We start from the raw sequence: 22962 nt of genomic DNA, 5'->3' as shown, positions 1-22962 counted from the left end.
GATGATGTTTGGCTACATGGCAAGTTTGAGGCCAATTTGAGCTATATAAAATCCTGCCTCAAAGCAAGCAAACACACACACACACACACACACACACACACACACACACATTATAGAGAGGGAATGTGAAGGGCTATGACTTAAGAACTACCAAAAGAGACTGGGTGTGGTGGCTCATGCCTTTAATCCCAGCACTTGGAAGGCAATGGTAGATGGATCTCTCTGAGTCTGAAGGCAGCCTGTGATACAGAGTGAGTTCTAGGACAGTCAGGGCTACACAGAGAAATTCTGTCTCAAAATAAAACAAAAATAAACAGACAAAAAACAACTACCACAAAAAATAATTAATTGCAGAAAATGCCTATTCTGTCTGTTCTTCCAGAGGTCCTGAGTTCAATTCCCAGCAATAACATGGTGGTTCACAACCATCTATAATGGAATCTGATGCCCTCTTCTTGCATGCAGGTATACATGCAGATAAAGCATTCATCTACACAAAACATGTTACAGATATCAAGAGTTATGCTATGAGGTAACAAGAACAGGTCACAAAATATGTTGGAGTGGGAGAAGCATGTATCACATATCCATGGGATATAGTCTAGTCCCAGGACCCTTGCTATTTCTGTTGCTGTGATAAAATAGCCTGACAAAAAGAACACAGAGGAGGAAAGAGTTTATTTATTTGGCTTACAATTCCAGGTTACAGAGTTCATTATTGCATTGAAGTCAAGGCAGGAAAGTCAAGTAGCTAGTCATATCCACAGTCAAGGGAAGAGAGAAATGGATACATGCATGTTGCTTGCTTGCTGCTCATCGTGCTTTCTCCATTCATACAGCTTAGGGTTTTCTGCCTAGGGAACAGTGCCTCTCATAGTGGGCTGTGTCTTCCCCAATCAATTAACAATCAAGAAAAACCCCTGCAGACACACCCATAGGCCAAATCTGATCTAAGTAGTTCCTCATTAGCACCCTCTTTTTGGGTGATTCTGGATTGCATCAAGTTGACAGTTAAACCAACACAATTCATCCCTTTTCAAGATAACACACATATACGTCACTTTGAACAGTAACTTTGCATTTCTTGTCCCCAAATCTCATGGTAATATCTTAGTATAAAATATAGTCCAACTCCAAAAAAGCCCCCAAAGTCTTCAAAAATTCCAACACTTCAAAAGTCCAAAGTCTCTTTAAAAGTCCAAAGTTTCTTAATTGTGAGCTCCTGCAAAATAAAGAACAAGTTACATACTTAAAACATTCTTATTCCAGAAGGGAAGAACTAGGGCATAAAAGCAGCTATGCTAAAGCAAAACCAAAATTCTGCACTGTAAATCCAAATCCTGCAGGTCAATGTCCAATACGTAGAACTCAGTCATAATGTAATCTTCCAGGCTCCCGAGGGCTTAGGCAGCCTCAGTTCTTCAACTCCTTCAACAGGGCACATAGCTTCTTTTAGGTTGGATCCATTCCACACTAGCCGCTCTCGGTGGCATCTCCACTGCTACTGAGACTTCACCTTCACCAATGGCCTCTCCAGGACTCTTTGTAGGGACTTGGACCTTGCTACACGTTGTCTGGCTTCAGCTGCTCTCCATGACCCTTTTGTGCCTTCGAACCAGCATCATGTGGTAACTTACAATGTCAAGTTCTGCTGCAGGCCTGAGCTATAGCCTGGCCCCTGAACAACAGCTATGTTCACTCTTTTGTGCTGACCCCAAGAACCCTACTGTCTCTGGGAGACATGGTAGGTTTCTCCTCATCAATCATGGCTTTTCTTAAGACTTAGTCTGATCAGCACACATAGATTAGCCAAAATATTGTAAGAAAAGGCCCAACTCCTGATAAAGTCCCTGCTTCCCTCTGAAACCTCAAGAATCAGTCCTCACAGGGCACATATTTCTTCCAAGTTTCCACCAGAATGGCCCATTCAGTTCTGCCAACAGCACTCATGAGTCCAGTTCCAAAGTCTTCCATATTTCTCCTCCAAAAACATGGTCAGATTTATCACAGCAACAACCTCACTCCTCAGTGTCTGTTCTAGTCTCATTTATATTGCTGTGACAGAATAGCCTAAGAAAAAGCCACAATTCCAAATTAAATCCATTATGGCAGGAGAAGCCAGGGAGGTACTCAGAAGCTTATCACATCCCATCCACGGCTGAGAGAAAGGGAAAGGCTTGTCTGGTTCTTTGTTTACTTGCTGCTCAGCTTGATCTCCACTCTGACACAGTTCAGGAACCCATGCCTAGGTTTCCACAGTGCACTGGGGTTTCTCATACTTTAACAACTGACAGTTCTCCACAGACAAAGCCACAGGTCAACCTGTTCTAAGTAATTTTCTCTTCTCTGGTCATTGTAGGTTTATCACATGTTATTTAAAACTAACCAATACACCCAAAGTGCAAAGCCCTTGGTTTAGTCCCCAGCATAGCAAACAAAGAAAAACACAGCTATCTACAATCTGCAGAGGTCAGAGGATACTTTGAGAGAGCTGGGTCTCTTCTTCCACCATGTGATCCCAGGATTGAGCTCCGGTGCCAGGCTGGGTAAGCACCTTTTCAGGCCAGAGACGGCAAAGGATTCCTTGAAGTGGAGAAGTGGAGTGACAAATGCTGTGAACTGCCATGTGAGTGCTGGGAACTCTTCCCATGGAAGACCAGTAAGTGCCATCTTGCAGCCTTGTTTATATGCTATTTAAAATGTACTCTTTAAGAATTTCACACTCGTGTACAATGTACTTTGATGATCATGTTCATCCTCCACATCTACTTAATGTGAGTGCGTGCACACACATATGTGCATACACGGAGGTCAAAGAACAACTTGTGGGAGTTGGTTCTTTCCTTTCACCATATGGCTCTGAGGAGCACACTCAGGTCATCAGGTTTGGCAGCAAGTTCCCCTACCCACCAACCCATCTTGCTGGCCCCAATGTGCCCTTAAAAAAGTTTGTGTGGGGGCTGGGAGATGAGTCATCAGTTAAGAGCACATTCTGCTCTTCCAGAAGACCCAGGTTAGTTCCCACATGTGGTCTCATGGTCAACGCAGGTGCATTTCTTGGTTTCAATCAGATTTTAAAATGACAGAACAGGTTTAGAGAAACGGTTCGGCAGTTAAGATCACTAACAACTGTTCTAGGGACCCAAGTTTCACACCCAGCACCCAGCAGCTCACAACCCCACCTGTGGCTATAGTTCCAGGAGACCTGATGTCCTCTTCTGGCCTCCATGGGCACCAGGCAGGCAGACATACATGCAAATATACATGAAGGACACTCATACACATGAAATAAATAATTTTTTTTTATTATTACTGAGTGTATTTAGCATGTATGTATGTGTGCTAAGTTAAAAGGATTAAACTCAGATTGTCAGGTTTGAATGATAAGTGTCTTTACCTTCTGAGCCATTTTGCAAGGCCCTGGTAAATTTTAATGAAAAGATGATAACAGAAATAAACGATTAAGCAATTAAATTATACATTTCTGACTGGAACAAAGAAGAGCTAGGAGAGAAACTTACCTCATGCTTGCCCATGCACCACTTCTGAGTTAAGAAAGTACAAGGGGGACATTTCTCTTCACTATGACAAGAATGATATACTGCAAAATAGAAATATAACTTCAGAAATAATTTGGTCATTCTAATTGGTGTGTAACATCAAACTTCTAGAGTCAGGACTTTCTTTAAAAGGTCATTGCTGCTCTTCCAGAAGACTCATATTTAGGTCCCAGCACCCATATCAGTGGCTCACAATCAGGTGTAACTCTAGGAAATCAAGTGCCCTGTTCTTGTCTTTGCCAGCACTCAATACATACAGAACACACACATACACACACACACACACACACACACACACACACACACACACACACACACGCCAAACTGGGAAAAAGGCATGCTGAATTCAAAGAACAGAGTAGCCTTGCTATCACCCCCAAGAGAGCCATCTGGTCTGCTGTTCTGTTTTGGATTTTTAGCTTTATTTTACACTGCAACTGCTAACCAATGTCCAGACATCGTCACTTATTCTATGTAAATGCTTCTACTGTGGGCTGCTCTTCCAAAGGATGCCAGTTCAATTCCTAGCACCCATATGGTAGTCCACAACCAAATTTGTAAGTTCAGTTCCAGGGAATAAATGGTGCACAGGCATACATGTAAAAAAATGATTTGTACCACTTAGTGCCACTGATGTAAGTAATCTACTCTGAGCTTCCTACCTCATGTCTTTTCGCGTTCCAACACAGGGCTTGCCACCTTGCCCATCTCTATGTAAGGTTTTGAACATAATGGGAGAGTTCTCTCATCCTCTAAGGCTCCCTCTGCCTGACACCATGCTACATATTCAAAAGACACTCAAGAAAACGAAAACAAATGCTAACAAAAGCAGGTCAAAGCAAATTTCTTGCTAAGGATACTTCCCAGCAGGCTTTGGACATTGGCTAGTATTCCCACAAGTTGGTGGGAAAGAGGGGCTAGGTGGGAAGTGGGCTGGTGTGACTACCAAGAAAGGAACTTACAAACCACACTATTCTAAGATTCTCAAAAAAGGGCTTTTCACTTCCAGACAAATTTGTTTAGTTCATTTTTACTATGTTTACTTTAAAAATAAAAAAAAAAAGCTGGTCATCTAATTTTAAGTACAAGTCATACGGCTGGACTTAGTGTATTGATTGGATCTGGTGCCTTGAGTTACTTCCTAGGGGTTGGTAAATGAAATAATGCACTAGTGTGTATCAGTTTTCTCTAAGATTGAAATAGTCTATCCTTAAGCCTGAAGTAAACTCAAAATAGTTTCAGGAAGTACCTGAAACTGACCAGATTCACTAGGTTGGTCCCTCTCTCCCTCCTAGAGTGAACAACACAGAGACACCAGAGAGTCACTCTCAGACAGCCCAAGTTGCAAAAACACTGTGAGAAGACCAGCTGCCTGGTGGAGGCTTTGACCAACTGAACTTGCAGTGTGCAACGTGCTCCAGGTTCCCAGCTTTTGTGAGTTGTCACCTATGTTGGGGTGACAACTACATCAGCCATCACTGAGACATTTCTGTTCCTATAAACACCAATAAAATTCATTGGTTCACCAAGTCGGGAGTAGATGTCTCCTCAGGAAATATGATGTAGACAACAGTTAGCAACCAAGCTGAGCAGACCAAGAAAAACTGAAAACAATTGTCCAACAACAAAAAATGGTGGCCTAGCCAGTAACACCATGGTTCTCAACCTGTGAGCTGTGACCCCTTGTAGGAGAGGGGAGTCAAATGACCCCTTTACAAAGGTTGTCTAAGAGCATTCATAACAGCAGCAAAATTAGAGTTACAAAGTAGCTCTAATTTAATGGTTGGGGTTCACCACAACATGAAAAACTGTATTTAAGGTTTGCAGCATTAGGAAGGTTGAGAACCACTAATTAATAGGTCACTCTACTGATATTTTAAAAATAATGTTCGGGAGAGGGAGGGATGGCTCAGCAGTTAAGAATAGAAGACTTCAGTCTGATTCCCAACAGCTACATGGCAGTTTATAATCATTTGTAAGTCCAGATCCAGAGGATACAACACCCTCTTCTTTAGTGGACACTGCATGCAACTCTAAGATAAACAGACAAACACATAAACATAAAGTTAAATAAATCTATATTGGGGGGCAAGATGGCTCAGTGGATAAAGACGTTTGTCTCCAAATCCAACAACCTGAGCTCTATCCTCAGGACCTAAATGGCAGAAAGAGAGAACTGACTCTTGCCTTCTGTCCTCTGATCTCTATATGTGCTCACTTTAATGTACACATGTATATTCACAAATAAAATTTAAAATAATTAAGAGAGTAAATACAAATTGGCATTACATTGTTCAGATATGGTGCTGTATGCTTGTAACCTCAACATTCAGGATGCTGAGACAGAGGATCAAGAATCTGAGGCCAGCATAAGACATGGCAAGTTGGAGGTCAAGCTGGCCACAACTAAGACTCTCTCAACTCGTCAGAAAACAAAGTACACTTAAAAAAAAAAAAAAGCCAAGTTTAAAATCATTACATTCAGAATAACAAGTCTAAGAAAAAAAGGAAAATATACATAAAACACACATATATTCATATAGAAAATTAATTATTAAAATGTAACATAATGGAAAGCTGGAGAAATAGCTCAGTGGACTAATTCAGTTCTTAGGACTCTAACAGGCAGCTATCAACCACCCCGAACTTCTGCTCCAGGGGATCTGATACTGACTTCTGCTCTGCACTCCTGTACATACCCACACACACACATTAAAAATAAAATAAATCTTTTAAAAAGTGCCATAATAGCTGACTTAATATCAATCTTTCGGCTTAAATTCTTTTATAATTTGCTATCAGGATTGGTTTTCTTTTTCCACCTTAAGGACCAGGAAATTGAGTTCAGGGCGTCAAGCGGGAATACGCATGTCCGTCGTCTGTTCCCCCCCTCCCCCCGCTAGCTCACTGGCTCTAACTAAGTTAACATATGCACCAAAAGTAGAGGTAAAAAAGAAAGAGAAGTCTCTGAAAGAAAACAAAATAGGGTTTCTTCCAAACTGCTGGATGTGCTTGACAGCTTCAGGACTAAAGAAAGGAGAACTGAGCATGCTATGTGTTCTGGCTAGGGCTTAGATCATAGATACACCCTCACAGCAGCAGAGGAGCAAGGAACAGTTGACCCAGAGTGGCCAGAGTACTCTGCAGTTACACTGCAACATTCTATTCTAAAGGACAGGGTATGAGTAGGACACAAGGTATGGCAAAACAGAGTGATTCACCTGGATGGTCACATTCATGGCTCCTGGCACAAGCTTGGGTACACTCAGGAGGTCTAGTCCCACAGGGAACTGGTGGGTAGATCACAGAGGCACCACAGTGGCAGGTTAACTCATCAAAACCTGAGGGAATAGATGGAAAAAAAAAAAAGCCTTCACAATTTGTATACATGGATATAATAATACATATAGATATGTATTTATTTAATGGTTCTCTGTACTTTCATTATAGGAATGCACTACTGTGTTTGGTTAAGAATAACTAAAAAGTCTCAAGATGTTTGAAATAGTAAGGCTTAGTCCAATAACCCTTATCAATCTAAGCAAACTAGCTACTCAAAAAGTTTCTAGGAAACTTTTGTTTTTGAGATAGGGGTTTCTATGTAGCTTTGTCTACATGTGGTCCTGGAACTCACTGTGTAGACCAGGCAATCTCAATCTGACAAAGATCTGTCTGCCTTTGACTCCTAGTGCTGGGAGTAAAGACATGTGCCGCCACGACCAGCTCTAGAACCTAAGCACACAACGAAAATACTCACTGGCTTGCCAGCAGGTCTGACAGTTCCCTCGATGACAAGGTTCCTCACACCGATGAAGGCCACAACGGAGTTTCCTCCCACAAATCAAAGGACACTTGTGCTCCTTGTCCTAAGAGGAGAGATTTCTATTTGTTCAGGATATTTTCTCCATTTTACAAACAAGATGAAAAAAAGCGTACACATTTATGAATGAAAGGATGTGTGGGAAGGAGGGAAGACAGGAATGACTAGTCACTTGCTGCACGTGAGTCTCACTACACTATCTGCTGGTTTTTTTTTTTTAAAGATTTATTTATTTTACATATATGAGTGCTCTGCATGTATACTTGCATGTCAGAAGAGGGCATCAGATCTCAGTATAGATGGTTGGGAGCCACCATGTGGTTGCTGGGAACTGAACTCAGGACGTCTGGAAGAGTAGACAGTGCTCTTAACTGCTGAACCATCTCTCCAGCCCCATGTGTCTGCTTTTGTTTGAAATTTCTGATAATCAGAGGAAGTCTTTAGGCTTCCAAACTGACTTATCAACCTTGGTATAAAACACAACACAGTCACTTTTCACTTTGTGAAGACAATTTTTTTTTTTCCATATTATGTGTGTGAATGTGTGGAGCTGCCTGAGACAACATCAGGTGTCATCCTCAGAACACTGTCTGCTTCCTTTTCTCATTAACCTGGAGTTCATTCATTAGGCTGGCCAGCAAGCTCCAGGGATTCACCTGTCCTGCTCTCCAAAGCACTGGAATTCAAGAACATACCACTATGCCCTGCGTTTGTTATATGTGCTAGGGTTTAAACTCAGGTCGTCATGCTTGTCAGACATGCACTTTACTGACTTAACTGTCTGCCTAGCTGAAGAATATAAAAATTTAAAGAACAATATTGTGCCAGGTATCAGGGTGCATGCCTTTAATACCAGCACTTGGGAGGCAGAGGCAGAGGTAGAGATAGGCAGATCTCTGTGAGTTAAGGCCACACCAGTCTACTTTTCTATAAAGTAAGTTCCAGGCCAGCTAGTGCTACAAAAAACAAAAATTAAAACAAAACAACAAAAAACCCAACTTGTACTTCGTTATTAGTATTAGTCTGCCTTGTTTGATGCATATTGTATGTATCTGTCTATATGTGTGCATATATTTGTATAGATACATGTACACACACACACACACACACACACACACACACACACACATATTCATTGGGTTGGATCAGAGGCCAAATACAGCATCTCTATCTCTTTCTCGCTATATATGTGTATATACATATATGTAACACAATAACAATGTCAGGTAGTGGTCTTACAATTAATTCTATAGAAACAAGTTTTTTATATATTTTTAAATAGACTCTGTGCTTTCCTTTTTAAAAAAAGATTTATTTATTTATGATGCATACAATGTTCTGCATGTACACCTGCAGGCTAGAAGAGGGTACTAGTTGTCATCATAGATGGTTGTGAGCTATCTATGGTTGTTGGGAATTGAACTCAGGACCTCTGGAAGAGCAGACAGTGCTCTTAACCTCTGAGCCATCTCTCCATCCCAGAAATAAGTATTTTAAATAAATGAAACTTCAGCTAGGCATGGTGACTTTACGATACTAATCGCAGCACTAGGAAGGCAGAGGCAGAAGAATCCAGCCTAAATTCAAAGTCAGCTGGTTTACAAGGCAACTAAGTTTCTAGGACAACTAGGGCAATACATTGAGACCTATGTTTAAAAAAACAAAGAGAACCCTGCAAATTCATTTTGACCTCTGATCTGGCCCAATGAAAGCATGAAACCCAAAGCTCAAATTGTTAACTCCACGCCAGTCTGTGCTGGGCAACACAGTCACTTTCCCAGAGGACCATTCTTATCTAAAGTTGTCTTGGAACCTGGAGAGATGGTTCAACAATTAAGAGAATTTACTGCTTTTGCAGATGATCCAAGTTTGGTTCCCCACTCTAATGTGGCCTACAAAACTATAATTCCAGTTTCAGGGGACCTACCACCTCTAGCTCCTGCAGGTACTCGCACTCACGTACACATATCCCCAAACTGACCAACACAGACACAAACCCACAAAACTAAAACAAAAAGAAATCTTAAAAAGAAAAAATAAAGTTGTCTTAGGACTGGGGTTGGAGGCCTTCTCTATGTTCTCTTCTTCTTCTGGGCCAGTGGGTATCACTAAAAGCCTAAAAAAGGCTGTGCCTGCTTGAGTGCACACAGGGACGGGAGCTCTCTCATTGCTGCTTAGGGACTCCTGTTGATTTCTAAATCTGGGTCACATTCCAGAGGACTGAGGCTTCCAGATGAGCGGAATCAGATAACACCAACAAATTACAAGTCCACTTACCACACAGCAGATCTCGTTACATTTATGTCGTCCACACAATCGTTTCTTGTTACACCGCTTGTCACACATAAATGTAGCATCTGTTACAGCCAATTAAAGAAAAAAAAATAAACAAGCAAAAGATGTAAGCATTCATTCAAGACATATCTGGGTGAATTACTGATGAAAATAATTTAAAAATACTATTTCCAACTGTTGAAACAACAACAACAAAAAACCCCGAAGCTGATTAATGCATGGTATGGGTAAGAGTGTGCAGAACAGGTGCAATCATCCTTTGTAGATAGAGTACATGTGTATCCCTAGCGCTACATACAAAAGAAAAGACGGGTCCAATTCTCCCCTCCCCTCTCCAAAAAAAGAAAAGGAGGAGGAAGAGGAGAAGTAGGCGGTGGTGGCCAGGGCACCTAAGCACCTAAGGCACATACAAAAGGCAGAGAACATAAATTGGATTCAACAACAACAACAAAAAAGCTTTTGTGTATGACACTGAAGGACACCATAAAGAAATGGCAACAACTCACAAAACAAATGTTTGCAAAGCATATACCTCAAAAGCATACAAGATCCAGATATTGGATATTACAAAATAGCAACAGAAAGACCAACAACTTAGTTAAAAAAATAAAAAAATATATAAATAACTTAGATCTTTTTTCCCAAAAGACACACAAATGGTCATAGAAACATAAGGTGTATAATGTGTAACATCATTAGCCATTAAGAACATGAAAACAAAAACCCCACTTCACACCCAGTTATGACAGTCATAGTTGTTTTGTCGCTGTGTAGCCCTGGTTAGGCTAGAACTTGGATAAACCAAGTATGGTGGTACACATCTGTAATCCCAGGACTCGGAAGGTATAGGTAGGAGGATCAGAAGTTCAAAGTTATTCTTAGATGCATAGTGAATTCTAGGATGGCCCTGGATATGTGAGAGAACCTGTTCTAAGGCCCCTGGGGGCGTTGGTAACCAAACCTAGGTCCTCTAGAAGAGCAGCTAGTACTCTTAACCTCTGTCGTCTCTCCAGTTTCCCCTTTTATTTATGTAAAAAAAAGATTATGTGTGTGAGTATGAACACATACAGGTGAGTGCATCAGATGTCCTCTATAATTCTGCCTATTCTTTTGTGGTTGAGTTTCTCCAGTTTTTGTAGTTAGGCTGGAAGCCAGCAACATGTAGTTGCTTGGAGCTCAGAGTACAACATGGAGATGATGCCTGCCTTACTTCCTTAACTCTGGCTCTCACGACTGCACAGCAAGCACTCTTGACCACTGGATCATCTCTAGAGAGCCCCCTTTAAAACATTATTTCTGTATTTGAAAATACATGAAAAGCAGAGGTCAGAGAACAACTTTTGGGAGTCGGTTTTCTCTTTCTTCACCCGTTTAGGCAGGTATTTTGTTGTTTCTGTAGCTTTCAGACTGGCTGTCCCTGAGTGTCTAGCCAATTCTCTTGTCTATGCTTCCCATCTTGCATATCTGGCTTATGTGGGGCTTTAGGGTTGAATTCAGGTCATCAGCTTGTATAGCTTTTACTAGCTGAGATATCTCAGCCTTATTTTTATTTTAAAATTGGCAACTATATAGAAATACAATGCAGGTGTGCCTGAAATTGCTATGCTAGAGACTCAGCCAGGCTTCAAATTCTCAATTGTCCCAGAATGCTGGGACTATAGGTACATACCCCTTGACTTCAATTTATTTTTAAAATGTGTTTCAGAGTAAGCTGTAGACATGACTGCATTTAGCTCAACTTTTTAAAAAAGAAATCTACTAATTAGAATTCAATATATGACTTTTCTCCTCTTACTATAAGCTATAAACATAACAGTTATAAATTAAATGGACAAATCTTAATGTTTCCTCACTGAATTTTGACAAACACATAACTCAATATTTTATGAATAAATAGGACATTATCTTCATTCCAGAAAATTCCCTTGTGCCCCTTCACGGTCATACCTTCACTTTTAAGACTGGTACATGGAAGCTCCTACAGAAAAAGAAAAAGAAACAGTAGCTACTTTAGGAATAATTAAAAAGAGCCCTGCAGAAGAATACAAATTATAACACAGTTATTCACCAACCCCAGCCTGGAGCAGGCCCAATTATGTCAGTATGCTTCACTCACAACAGAATGCCAGATTTCCCAACGTTTCATGCAATACAATTCCAACAATCTTTGTTGTCTGGTCTTGAAACTCAGAGAGGATTAGGAATTACAAAGTCTGAAAAGAAAGGGGTGGCTAATGGTATTAAAATACGATTGCCTGACCCAGGGCACAGACAGAAAAACCCATGAAAAGCAGATGGAAGAATGGAAAATTGAAGATGAGCATGCTGCTGCACACCTGTAATCCCAGCACCTGGGAGGCAGGTCAAGACAAAAAATTCCTGATAGCCAAGCAACACTTGGCTTAATACATTGAAAATAGGTAATAGTCTGCCATCACTTAACATATGGTAAAACACTTAATGTGCTCCTGAAAATACCATAAACAAAATACAGCAGGCTTTTGAATGTTGAAACTTTATTTCTGTGGTTTCAACTCTGAGAGAGGAGCCCCAGAGGCTTATCCCATGCTATTTGCTGAGGCATGGTCATGTGGAACATGTGTAGTAAGGATGATGGGAACTGAATCGGTTCATATGAAGTGGCAGGAGCCTAGAGGCTTCATCTCCTGGGCTCATTTTGTAGAAACGTCTGTTTTACAAAACTGGCAAGTGGATCTGTAAATAGATGTGAAGAGGTGTAGAAAACTGAAGCTTCTTATTTGGGCATGATGCCAATAATCTCAGCATTCTGGAGGCCGAGACAGGAAGAGCTCTGAATTCAAGGCTAGCCTCGGAGGTACAGTGTGGGCTACTGAGACACTGTGTCAAAAGAACAAAATACAAACCAATAAGAAAAAGAAAGAAAGAAAGAGTAAGAAAACAACACTGCCACAAATTTGCCTTCTCCCATTACAAGAAACATTTTGTGAAAAATGCACATAGCCAGGCATAGTGATCCATGCTTTGCAGAGGCCAGAGGCCAGAGGCCAGAGGGAGAGGCGGCAGATCTCTGAGATCCACAGAGAGTTATTGGACAGCCAGACTACAGAGAAAACCTGTCTTGAAAAACAAAACAAAGAGAAAAATCAACATGGCTAAATGATGAGGCAATGATATCAGCTTTCTGAAGAGACTCTTTAACTTGTCAAAAGGGTTCACAGAATTCATACTGATAGTCAACTATAGAGAGTTTCAGAATTTCAATTTACAAAGCCTTTGAAGAATATACGCACTGCCATGGGTTAGTGAGCACAAGGACAGCACAAATGAGAAGCAAGAAAGCAGAAATGGCAGTGATGCAAGCATACAACAGTTATTTGTAGTTTGTGTCTGACCATACTTGCAACCCTTGTTCACAAAAGACACTAAGAGCACCCGAGGGCATTACAAAATCAGTGATCATTAAATCACAACATCTCAAACCTGTTCTTTTTTTTTTTTTTTTTTGGGTCTGGAGACTGAACTCTGGGCTTACATGCTAAACACATGCTTGATCACTAAGCTAAGCTACACCCCCAACCCCTTGACAGTCATTAATCTGGCATCGACAAAGTAGAAAGTGATGATTTGAAAGCTGGCATTTACTGTGACTTGCAAAAAAAATACCTCATAATAATTTCCGTCATATAAGTTGTGTTGTTTCCTTTTTTTCTTTTACTCTGAAGCTAACTAAGTCCTCAAAATTATTTGGGAATCAGTTGTTGCCCAGACCTTGGCTACTTTAGGAAAAACAATCAAATGCTGGGGTCTGTCTCCACCCCAGCTCTTCAGAGGAAGTCCTGATAGGCACTGAAATGACAGGACAGCTCATTACTTAGAAGGCTCTATCCCAAGACAGCTATCTTTAACTCTTCTGGTTAAAGATAGAAATGGGCACTAAAGTCTAACTCCAAAATGGCCAGCTGTCCCTCTCTCTAGTGTGCCCAGACACACTACCTAGGAATAAAATCAGAAACTGAAATCTGCCTTCTGGACTTGACTCTCAAGAGGTACTGTTTTGGTTAAATGCCATTATTTGTCTCTGGCTTGTGTCAACTGGAAAGTCTGAACATATGGCACAGAAACAGGCTTGTCACAGCGAATAGTCTTAGGGTCACAGAGTATGACGGTAAACATTCTAGACCCACCGGCTTTTGGGAGCCTTCCTGGCTGGAACATTCCCTACATATCACCACACACAGATACAGAGAAGGAAATGCTGTCCTGATTCCATGTGGAAAGAAAGATGAAGCTTCACATTTGGTCCTTTCTTGGATTCTTTCCTACATGTTTCATCTACTAATTCTAATCTGTGTCCTTTCCTGGCAATAAAACTACAACCATGACTATGACAGTTTTCAGAGTCTACCAAATTAGCAAGCTGTGACTGGTTCTGGGGCCCACTGGCCTTCAGCTCCGATGAGAATGAAGTGAGGAGCTTTGTGGGCCATGTCCAGCTCTCATGTGGCTAAATCACAGCAGTGATTTCTGTTTCTTCCTTTACAAGTGCACTTGGTGATGCCGCCTCACTTTCCAGCCTATCCATGGTACACTGGTGGAGGTCAGTGAATCACACACCACGGTGAAACTGGGCAATCACCATTTTAAAAGGTAATGACAACAGCGATTCTAACAGTCTTTAGACTTACCTTGGTTTTGAAAGAGCATCTACAGGAAATAACTGATGTGCGAGAGCATGGCCCACAGTCTCCTTCATGACAGAGCTTTTCACAGGTATGAATGAAATCTTCAATAAAAAGGAAAAGAATTGGCAGTGAAAACTGCAGTGACTTATTTTGACATTTCCAAATTTATTACCAACGCTGTTATTTTCACCTCTACTTTGAGTAACTCCAGAGTCAGAGCTGGGGGAGCAAGGAAGGGGTTAGTGCTTTGTCCTCAGCTCCCTTCATCCAGTAGGCTGGGTGCTTCCAGAGACACAACCTAACACCAGTCACTGGAATATGCTGAGGCAGAGCAGACTTTGGACCTTTGCTTTGTATTAGATTCGGACCTCCCAGACCCAGGACAAGTCCTCTTTCAGAGGCTCAAGGGAGGTCAACCAGAGTTGTCTTTATTTTTGCAATGCTGAGGATGATCCCAGGAGATTGTGCATGTATAACTGGGAGTTATACTCCCAGTCCAACTCAGCGGCTCCCTTACATTAATTCTTTTATATAGCTTATATTTATCCCATTTATATTTAAGCCAGGAGTGGTGACACATGCCTTTAATATCAGCACTCAGGGAGACAGAGACAGGCAGATCACTAAGTTTGAGGCTAGCCTGGTCTAGAGAGTAAGTTTTAGGATAGCCAGAGGTACACAGTGAGATCCTGTCTCAAAACAAGCCATGAATTTACATTTATTATTTATAGTGTGTGATGTGCACACATGCCACAGTGTATGCAGAGACCTAGTTGATCTTGAACTCTGAGACCTGCCTGCCTCTGCTTCCTGAGTGCTGGGAAAAGGCAAGTGACACCGTTTGTGTGTGTATGTGTATGAAATGAGACAATGTGGAGGTCTGAGGACAACTTGCAGGAGTCAGTTCCCTCTGTCCACCAGTGGGTCCCAGCAACTGAAAACAGTCATTCATCTTGGCAGCAGCACCTTTAAACACTGAGCTATCTCACTACTGCCAGCAGCACTTGCTTTTAAAGTCAACTGGAAAGAAAAATATAGTTTTGTTTTGGAAGACATGGTCTGAAAAATACAATGTAGTTCAGGGTAACATTGACCAGCAAATTCTCTGCTTCTACTTCTCAAGTACTGGGACTTGGTTTGTGTGGTGCTAAGGACTGAGCCCACAGCTTCACTCACGCTAGGAAGAAGTCTACCCGCTGAGCTAACAGTCTCAGCCAGGAAGACAATTCTACTCTATCCTTTAAAATGACTTTTCTAGTACTCTATTTTTTTTGAAGTGGACTTGAATTTCTATCTGTGTTTACTTGCTTTTAGCCTGCAGAATTACATTTAGTATTTATTTACTGTAAGGCTAGCAACGAATCTACAGTTTTTGCTTATATCACTTTCAAAAGATTGCCTAACTACACACAAGAGTCTTGTTAGAAGTGTCTTACTTTTCCTCTTTTTCCTTTCAGTACTTTGAATATGTTGTCTACCTGTGATGTTCTCTGAATGGCTTCTATGACAAACTCATAAGTGATCGAATAGGAAGGAGTTCTCTTGTAGGTCATAACTTATCTTCTCTTGATGCTTTTAAAACTATCTTTTTGTTTTTGATTGTAAATATTTTTATTACCTGTCTGGGCATCAATTTCTTTGCATGGATGACTTTCTTGATACATGTTTTCCAATAAATATGAGTTTCACCCATTATTCAAGCATTTTTCTTTTCTTTCCAACCGTCCTCTTAGTCCTTTCTCTATGTATAACAATGTGTTTAATAACATTTTCATGAGGCTCTATTTTTTTTTTTAAAGATTTATATATCTACTATGTATATAGTGTTCTGCCTGCATGTATGCCTGCATGCCAGAAGGGGGCACCAGATCTCATGTATAGATGGTTGTGAGCTACCATGTGGTCGCTGGGAATTGAATTCAGGACTTTTGGAAGAACAGCTAGCCAGTGCTCTTAACCTCTGAGCCATCTCTCCAGCCCTCTTTTCCTTTTTTTTTTAAATATTTATTTACTTATTTATTTATTTACTTATTTACTTACTTATTTACTTACTTATTTATTTATTTATTTATTATGTATGCACAGAACTCATTATAGATGACTGTGAGCCACCATGTGATTTCTGGGAATTGAACTCAGGACCTTCGGAAGAGCAGACAGTGCTCTTGACCTCTGAGCCATCTCTCCAGCCCCCCTCTTTTCTTTTTATTCTCCCTTCCCTGTTTCTTTTTTTGATTTTCAAAACAGGGTTTCTCTGTGTATTCCTGGCTGTCCTGAAACTTGAGACCAGACTGGCCTTGAACTCAGAGATCCGCATGCCTCTGTCTCCTAAGTGCTGGGATTAAAGGTGTGAGCTACCACCCTGGGCTCCACTTATTTTTTTCTAAGACAGGGTTTTGTGTATCTCTGAATTACTTCAAATTTGCTATGTAGCTGAGACTAACCTTGAACTTCTGATTGGCATTTACGTAGTCAAAGATGGCCCCAAACTCACAAATGCTCCTGAGTGCTGGAATTATAGCTACGTACTGTATATAAATTTTTATAAAGTGCTGGGGATCAAATCCAGCACTTTCTGCAGGTCAGGGAAGCACTCTACTGAGCTACATCTTTAGCTCTCACCCCCCAACCCCTTTTTTGTTACTTGGGATTGAAACCAGAGTCTATAACATACACACCAGGTAAGCAATCCCTCGTATTATCTATCATTTCTTCTGTCAGGTCACACCACTTGCGGAGCACCTTTAAATTTAGTTGTTAAACTTTTCAACTCCAAAATTTCCATTTGGTTCTTTTTGTTTTTAAACAGTCTCAATACACAGCCTCCTAGGACAGACAGGCTCTAAGTCAAGATCCTTCCATCTCAGTCTCCTGAATGCTAGGATTATGGGTATATGCCACCACTCTGAAATTTGTGTTTCTGTAATATGCCTTTCTCCTGTATCCCAGGATGGCTTTTAGGTCACGCTGTACTGAGGATGATCTGAACTCCTAATTCTCTTGCTTCTACTTCTACAGTGCTAGGAGTACTGTGTACGTAAAGTACCATGCCTGACTCCAGTTTCTTTTTCTTTATTGATATTCTCTATTTGATGTGACTCTACCTTATACCTTCTTTTACCTCTTTAACATGGTTTCCTTTGGCTCAGTGAACATAACGGGTACCTTGAAGTTTTTCCTAAGTCTGATATCTGATTACTCTCATAAGCAGTTTCTGTTGCTGCTTTCCTTGCTTTGCTTCTCTGCATACGATGGATTGCCTAAAGAGTCTCCCTTTTCCATAGCTTAAAAAAAAAAAAAAGCATTTATCCACCCACCCATCTACTTATTTACAGTGTATGTATGTTGAGTGGATGAGCATGGGAGTGCCATGGCACTCTTATAGAGGTCATAAGACAATTTGTGGGAATCTGTTTTCTCCTTCCACCATGTATGAGCTCTGGTGGCAAGTGCCTTTACCTACCCCACTGAACTGTTTTTTTTTTTTGGCTTTTCAAGCTAGGATTTCTCTGTGTAGCCCTGGCTGTCCCTGAACTCAGAGTTCTACCTGTGTATGCTGCTGCCACCACCACCAGGTAGCACTGAACTTCCATAGCTTTTTTTTCTTTTGAGACATTGTCTCATGTTGCCTGGCCAGGCACTCTTTAAACAGACTGGGTAGACTGGCTTCTAGCTCACAGAGACTTGCTGCCTTTGTGTCCCAAGTAAGTGCTGGGATTAAAGGTTTGTGATAACATATCCAGCATTTTTAGTTGTTGATTTACTTGTTTTGTGAAGTGGTCAGACTACTTTAGAGCTATCCACTTCCCTTACAGTATGAAGTCACTAGTGTTTTTTGGGCAGCAAAGCCTTAGAAGTACACACTTCAACAGGATGACAGCTATTTTAGCAGGTTTTTTCCCAACCACCTCTTTAAATTTTGTGCCTTGTCTGGACCACACTGAGGCTCCATTGACCCAACAATTTGCTTTTTTCTTTTTAAATTTAAATTTTTATTTTTTAAACTATACCCAGAGCACAGACTTCTCAGCAGTCTGATCCTATTAAATATGGCTAAGAGGACAGTCTTTGAGATTTATCCTGATTCCACAAAGGCTCCTTTTAGACATCTCTTTCCCTGGCATTTTTCTAGTGAAATAGCTGGCCTATACTATGGACTAATGAATTGCTCTTCTTTTGTTTTTTTTTGAGATAGGGTTTCTTTTTGTGGCCTTGGCTGTCCTGGACTCACTCTGTAGAGCAGGCTGTCCTTGAACTCAGAGATCTGCCTGCTTCTGCCTCCCAAGGCTGGGATCACAGGTGTGCGTCACCATGCCTGATTTGGTGAATTGTTGTTAATTAAGAGCATCTATTATTTTCTAAAGGGCCCTTAGGCTTCCACCTCTCAAGTGCTGGGGTTACAGGTCTGTATCACCACATTCTATTCTTTCCTTCCTCTTTTTTTGAGACAAGCCTCATGTAGCTTTGGTTGGCCCTTAGTCCTAATCTTTCTGCCTCCAGTACTAGGGTAGCATGCTGGAATTACAAGCATATACCATTACACCAACTTAAAAGATTAGCTTAGTTATTTCTTTTTAGAAGAAATAAGTTTCAAAAAAGTTTTTTTAAATACTGACCAAATATTATCAACAAAATATTTCATTAGGATGGGGAGATAGCTTATTAGGTAAAGTGTTTACTGTTTTGAAGACCTAAGTTTGGATCTGTAACAGCCACCTAGCAGCCAGGCTGGGCCAGACAGTCTAGCCAAAGAGCAAAGTTCATCAGAGCCCATGTCTGATGATAACTGATCTCTGTCCTCTATGTTATCAAGTACAAAAAGCAAGTTGGCACAACAGCACTTAGGAAAAGTCATAAACACAAGCATATGAGACACAAGCATATGAGACATGAGACTGTCTTAAAAACCAGTAGAGTAGTACTTGTGAAGTCAGAAAGGTGTACAGTAACTCAATTTTCTCCCACATATTTCCATATTGTTTGAAAATTTTAATGAGAATCAAGTGATTAAAAACCAAAGAAAATAAATATACAACAGTCTGTTAGGGGATGGAGATGTAGCCGAGTGATAAAGTAGAGCTTAGCCTGGGCTAAGTAGAAATATCAGCGGTGGCATAGTTACCAAGGTCCAGCAGCACAGCTTACTGCTGTCTCCTGCTGTACTCTTTCACTACCCATCACTAGTTTTTCTCTTATTGCCAGCAGCGTAGCTGAACCTCAGGATAGGGCTTCTGTGCTGTGAAGCTGGTATAAAAGCTCTTCCAGGAGCGTGGTCTTTATTTCACACACAAAGAAAGTTCAAGGTTAGCCTGGGCTACACGAGACTGTATCCAAACCAAACCAAAGAAAAACCTAAAAATAATAAATAATATATACAATTTTAAAATCAGACTGCGGAAAAAGAATTACATAGGGCTCTCCACTGATTTCTACTGGCATTCATAAATCCTCGCTTTTTACTTACATGCAACTGAACTAAGCCTGTCTACTGTTTCATAGGATGCCTACATTTATTTTTCTAAAGTTTTATTTTTCAACCCTCACTCTGCAAAGACACCACCAAGTAACTGCAAAGCTACATCCATACATGCTTCAAAGACCAAGCCACACTCAAAAACTCATATTACTGAGTAAGACAGGTGGTTCATGTCTGTAATCCTGCCATTGAGAAGCGCTGACGGAGGATAGTTGGCTTACACAGTGAAATTCTGTAAGAGCCTGAGCTACATACAAGATCCTGTCTCTGAAAACAAAACTCACAGTATTATTTCATATCTAATTCCAGTGAAATTTTCTGGTTTCTATATCCAAATAATCAAAAGCCACAAAAGAGGAAGAAGCAAGGAATCACTGCAGATCAGAAGGCAGCCACAGTAAAAATATTAAGAAAAATAAAAAGAGCCAGGGCCATATATCACCTTAGTAAGTACATAAAAAGCCTCAGAAAGCACACAATCCAAACTGCACACGTGTGTAGGACACATAGTCTGAAAAGCCTCAGTGGGCCCAAGGTCCACAAGAAAGATATCAACAAGCGGAAAGAAATTATCTTCAGTTACTGGTTTTTTACAAAATAATATGATCTGGGGATGGTGACTCCTATTTATCATTCTAGCCCTGGAGAGGCTGAGTTAGGAAATGATACCAGGCTGAGCTACACAGTACCAGTTTGCCAGGGCTATACAGCAAGACACTGTCTTGAAGGAAAAGTTTAGAAAAGTACTGAGGTATTACCCTCAACCTCAGCTATACAGGAGGCTCAGCTATAAAGCTTTCCTAGAATGCTTTAACTGGCTGAGATTTTGTCACACCTTAGAATTTCAGTTCATCCCATCCATTGTTGTTTTAGCATGTTCCTATTAAAAAAGATTACATTTGGGGCTGGAGAGATGGCTCAGAGGTTAAGGGTACCAGTTGCTCTTCCAGAGGTCCTGAGTTCAATCCCCAGCAACCACATGGTGGCTCACAACCATCGATAATGAGATCTGGTGCCCTCTGCTGGCCTGCAGGCAGAACACTGTATACATAATAAATAAAATAAATATTAAAAAAAAAAAAAAGATTACATTTGAACACCTGTGGAATGCTAGATTAGTAAAAGTATATATGGTGTTTATACTAGAGTAGGCTGCTAAGAGAACTGACAATGCTGGCGATAAAATTGGAGAGATCAGATTGTATTTTCACAAGTGTAGTTTTAGTAAAAGAAAAAAGCATCATTACTGCCAAACATTTATATATATATATTTTAAATAAATCTTTTTTAATTTTTACTTTATCTGTGTGGATATTTTGCCTTCATCTATGTCTGTGTACCATGTGTGGGCTGTGTGTCCATTTAGGTCAGAAGAGGGCATCAGATACCCTGGAACTGGTATGGTCCCCTACATAAATATTTAAAAACAAATTTATGTTAACTAATTACCTGAGGAGCCACAGGACAAGGGTTTGCCACACACTTTTCCACACGAAGGGACAGGGTCCATGCATGTTTTCCGACCATTACTTCCAAGTTCCAGCAACTGGCTAAGAGGGGTTTGGCCACAAGGGCAACATCGCACCAAATGGGGGAGGCGTGGGCAAGGCTGACAGGGCTGTGGGTGGCACACTTGAGAACAGGTATGGCTCCCACATTTCAAGTCCCTGTTGAGAAAAAGAAGAGACAATTACATAACTGTTACATAAAATGAAGCTTTAATCTAAAAGCAACTTTAATATAAGAACAAAAAAAGGGAAACCTTACTTGCCACATATCTTTAAACAGCTGAAGTCCCCATATCCATCAGACTTCCCCACATCTGTTCCACATAACATGTCCCGGGAGGTGCTGCCACAGTAGCACACTTGAGGACACAATTTAAAAGACAAATCAATAACCTATCCATGCATTAACAATATTCCCCAAAACCTATAAATGTTCATTAGTGAGACACAATGCAGAAATTAATGTGGTTGATACAGCAGCTCTCCAACCCACCTAAGAGCTTTACAGGGGACAAATAGAGCTCTGCTCCTCTGCCAGCCTCTTAGGGCCACTGTAGCCCATCCTGCAAACAGACTGCCCTGGGTTAAAAGGACACAATTCTGGATCTAAGGCAATGGTGGAACAGCAGGGGCTGTGAAGCTCCTGTATATGTCACGGGTGCCTGCCAGCTAACCTGGCAGCAGTAGTAGAGGGGTGCATGCTTACATCTCTATTTCAGCATATCCAAAATGGATTTGATACTTTATATTGAAAACATTAGTAATTTAAATAACACTACTGTTAAATTTGAAGCAAGGGTTCATTTTTATTAAACTATGTAATTTCTCTGGTAAGTATCACTTTATATTTTTCACAATGGATATTTATCACAAATTAACCTATGCATGTATACCTCGCCCATAAGAGCAGAAACAAGCTTGGCATGGTGGTGCATGCCTATAATCCCAGCAGAGGCAGGTGGATCTCTGTGAGTTCGAGGCCAGCCTTGTTTACAAAGTCCAGCCAGGACTACACAGAAAAACCCTGTCTCCAAAACAAAACAAAACAAAACAAACAAAATAAAACAACAACAACAACAAACAAGAGTAGAAACGAAACTGAAATTCTGTGGTAATTCCTTCCTAAGGGCAATTTAGGTTATCTACTGGCACAGAAAATTAACATCAGAATAAATGAAATTGATGTCAAGGCCAGACTGGTTTAAAAGCAAGTTCTAGGCAAGACAGGGCTACATAGTGAGAATCTGTTAAAATAATCATATCCATAAAATAAAACAGAATATATTAAACAGAACCAAAAGCTGCTTCTGGCACACAGTAAGAGGAAAGCCTCAAGTCACCGGAACATAAACTTGTTACATTTTAAAAATAAACATTACAGCTGGGCGTGGTGGCCGGACACATGCAATCTCAGCATTTAGGGAGTCAGGGGCAGGCAGATCACTGTTGAGTTTGAGGCCAGCCTAGTCTACAAAGTGAGTCCAGGACAGATGTTACACAGAGAAACCCTGTCTGGAAAAACAAAACACCAACCAACCAAATAAACAAGCCCAGTGCTGGAGAGATGACTTAGTGGATTAAGAGTATTGGTTGCTCTCAGAAAGGATCCAGGTTCAAATCCCAAGCACCTATGCGGTGG

The 22962-nt window shown here is 40.8% G+C and overlaps 1 protein-coding gene across 4 annotated transcripts in view; it reads right to left on the bottom strand.

Annotated features, from left to right (window-relative positions):
• Positions 1–22962, bottom strand: part of Nfx1 (nuclear transcription factor, X-box binding 1) — a 59210-nt gene that overhangs the window by 13785 nt on the left and 22463 nt on the right. For 3 of the 4 annotated variants that reach the window (XR_009589981.1, XM_060377921.1, XM_060377930.1), the window contains exons 8-15: positions 21583–21682; positions 21265–21482; positions 14343–14440; positions 11623–11653; positions 9658–9737; positions 7318–7426; positions 6782–6901; positions 3522–3601 (exon numbers count right to left, since the gene is read on the bottom strand). Coding sequence is in view for 3 of the 4 variants with exons in the window: in XM_060377921.1 (XP_060233904.1) it covers positions 3522–3601; positions 6782–6901; positions 7318–7426; positions 9658–9737; positions 11623–11653; positions 14343–14440; positions 21265–21482; positions 21583–21682 (836 nt within the window). In the remaining variant the exon portion in view is untranslated. Of the gene's footprint in view, positions 1–657; positions 1223–3521; positions 3602–6781; positions 6902–7317; positions 7427–9657; positions 9738–11622; positions 11654–14342; positions 14441–21264; positions 21483–21582; positions 21683–22962 lie in introns of those variants that run through there. The other variant, XM_021634425.2, reaches the window with a different exon arrangement.

This window comes from Meriones unguiculatus, chromosome 1 (assembly GCF_030254825.1).
Source record: "Meriones unguiculatus strain TT.TT164.6M chromosome 1, Bangor_MerUng_6.1, whole genome shotgun sequence".
Taxonomy (NCBI): Eukaryota; Metazoa; Chordata; class Mammalia; order Rodentia; family Muridae; genus Meriones; species Meriones unguiculatus.
The sequence above is the reverse complement of the archived record's forward strand: the minus strand, read 5'-3'. Positions and strand labels throughout refer to the sequence as shown.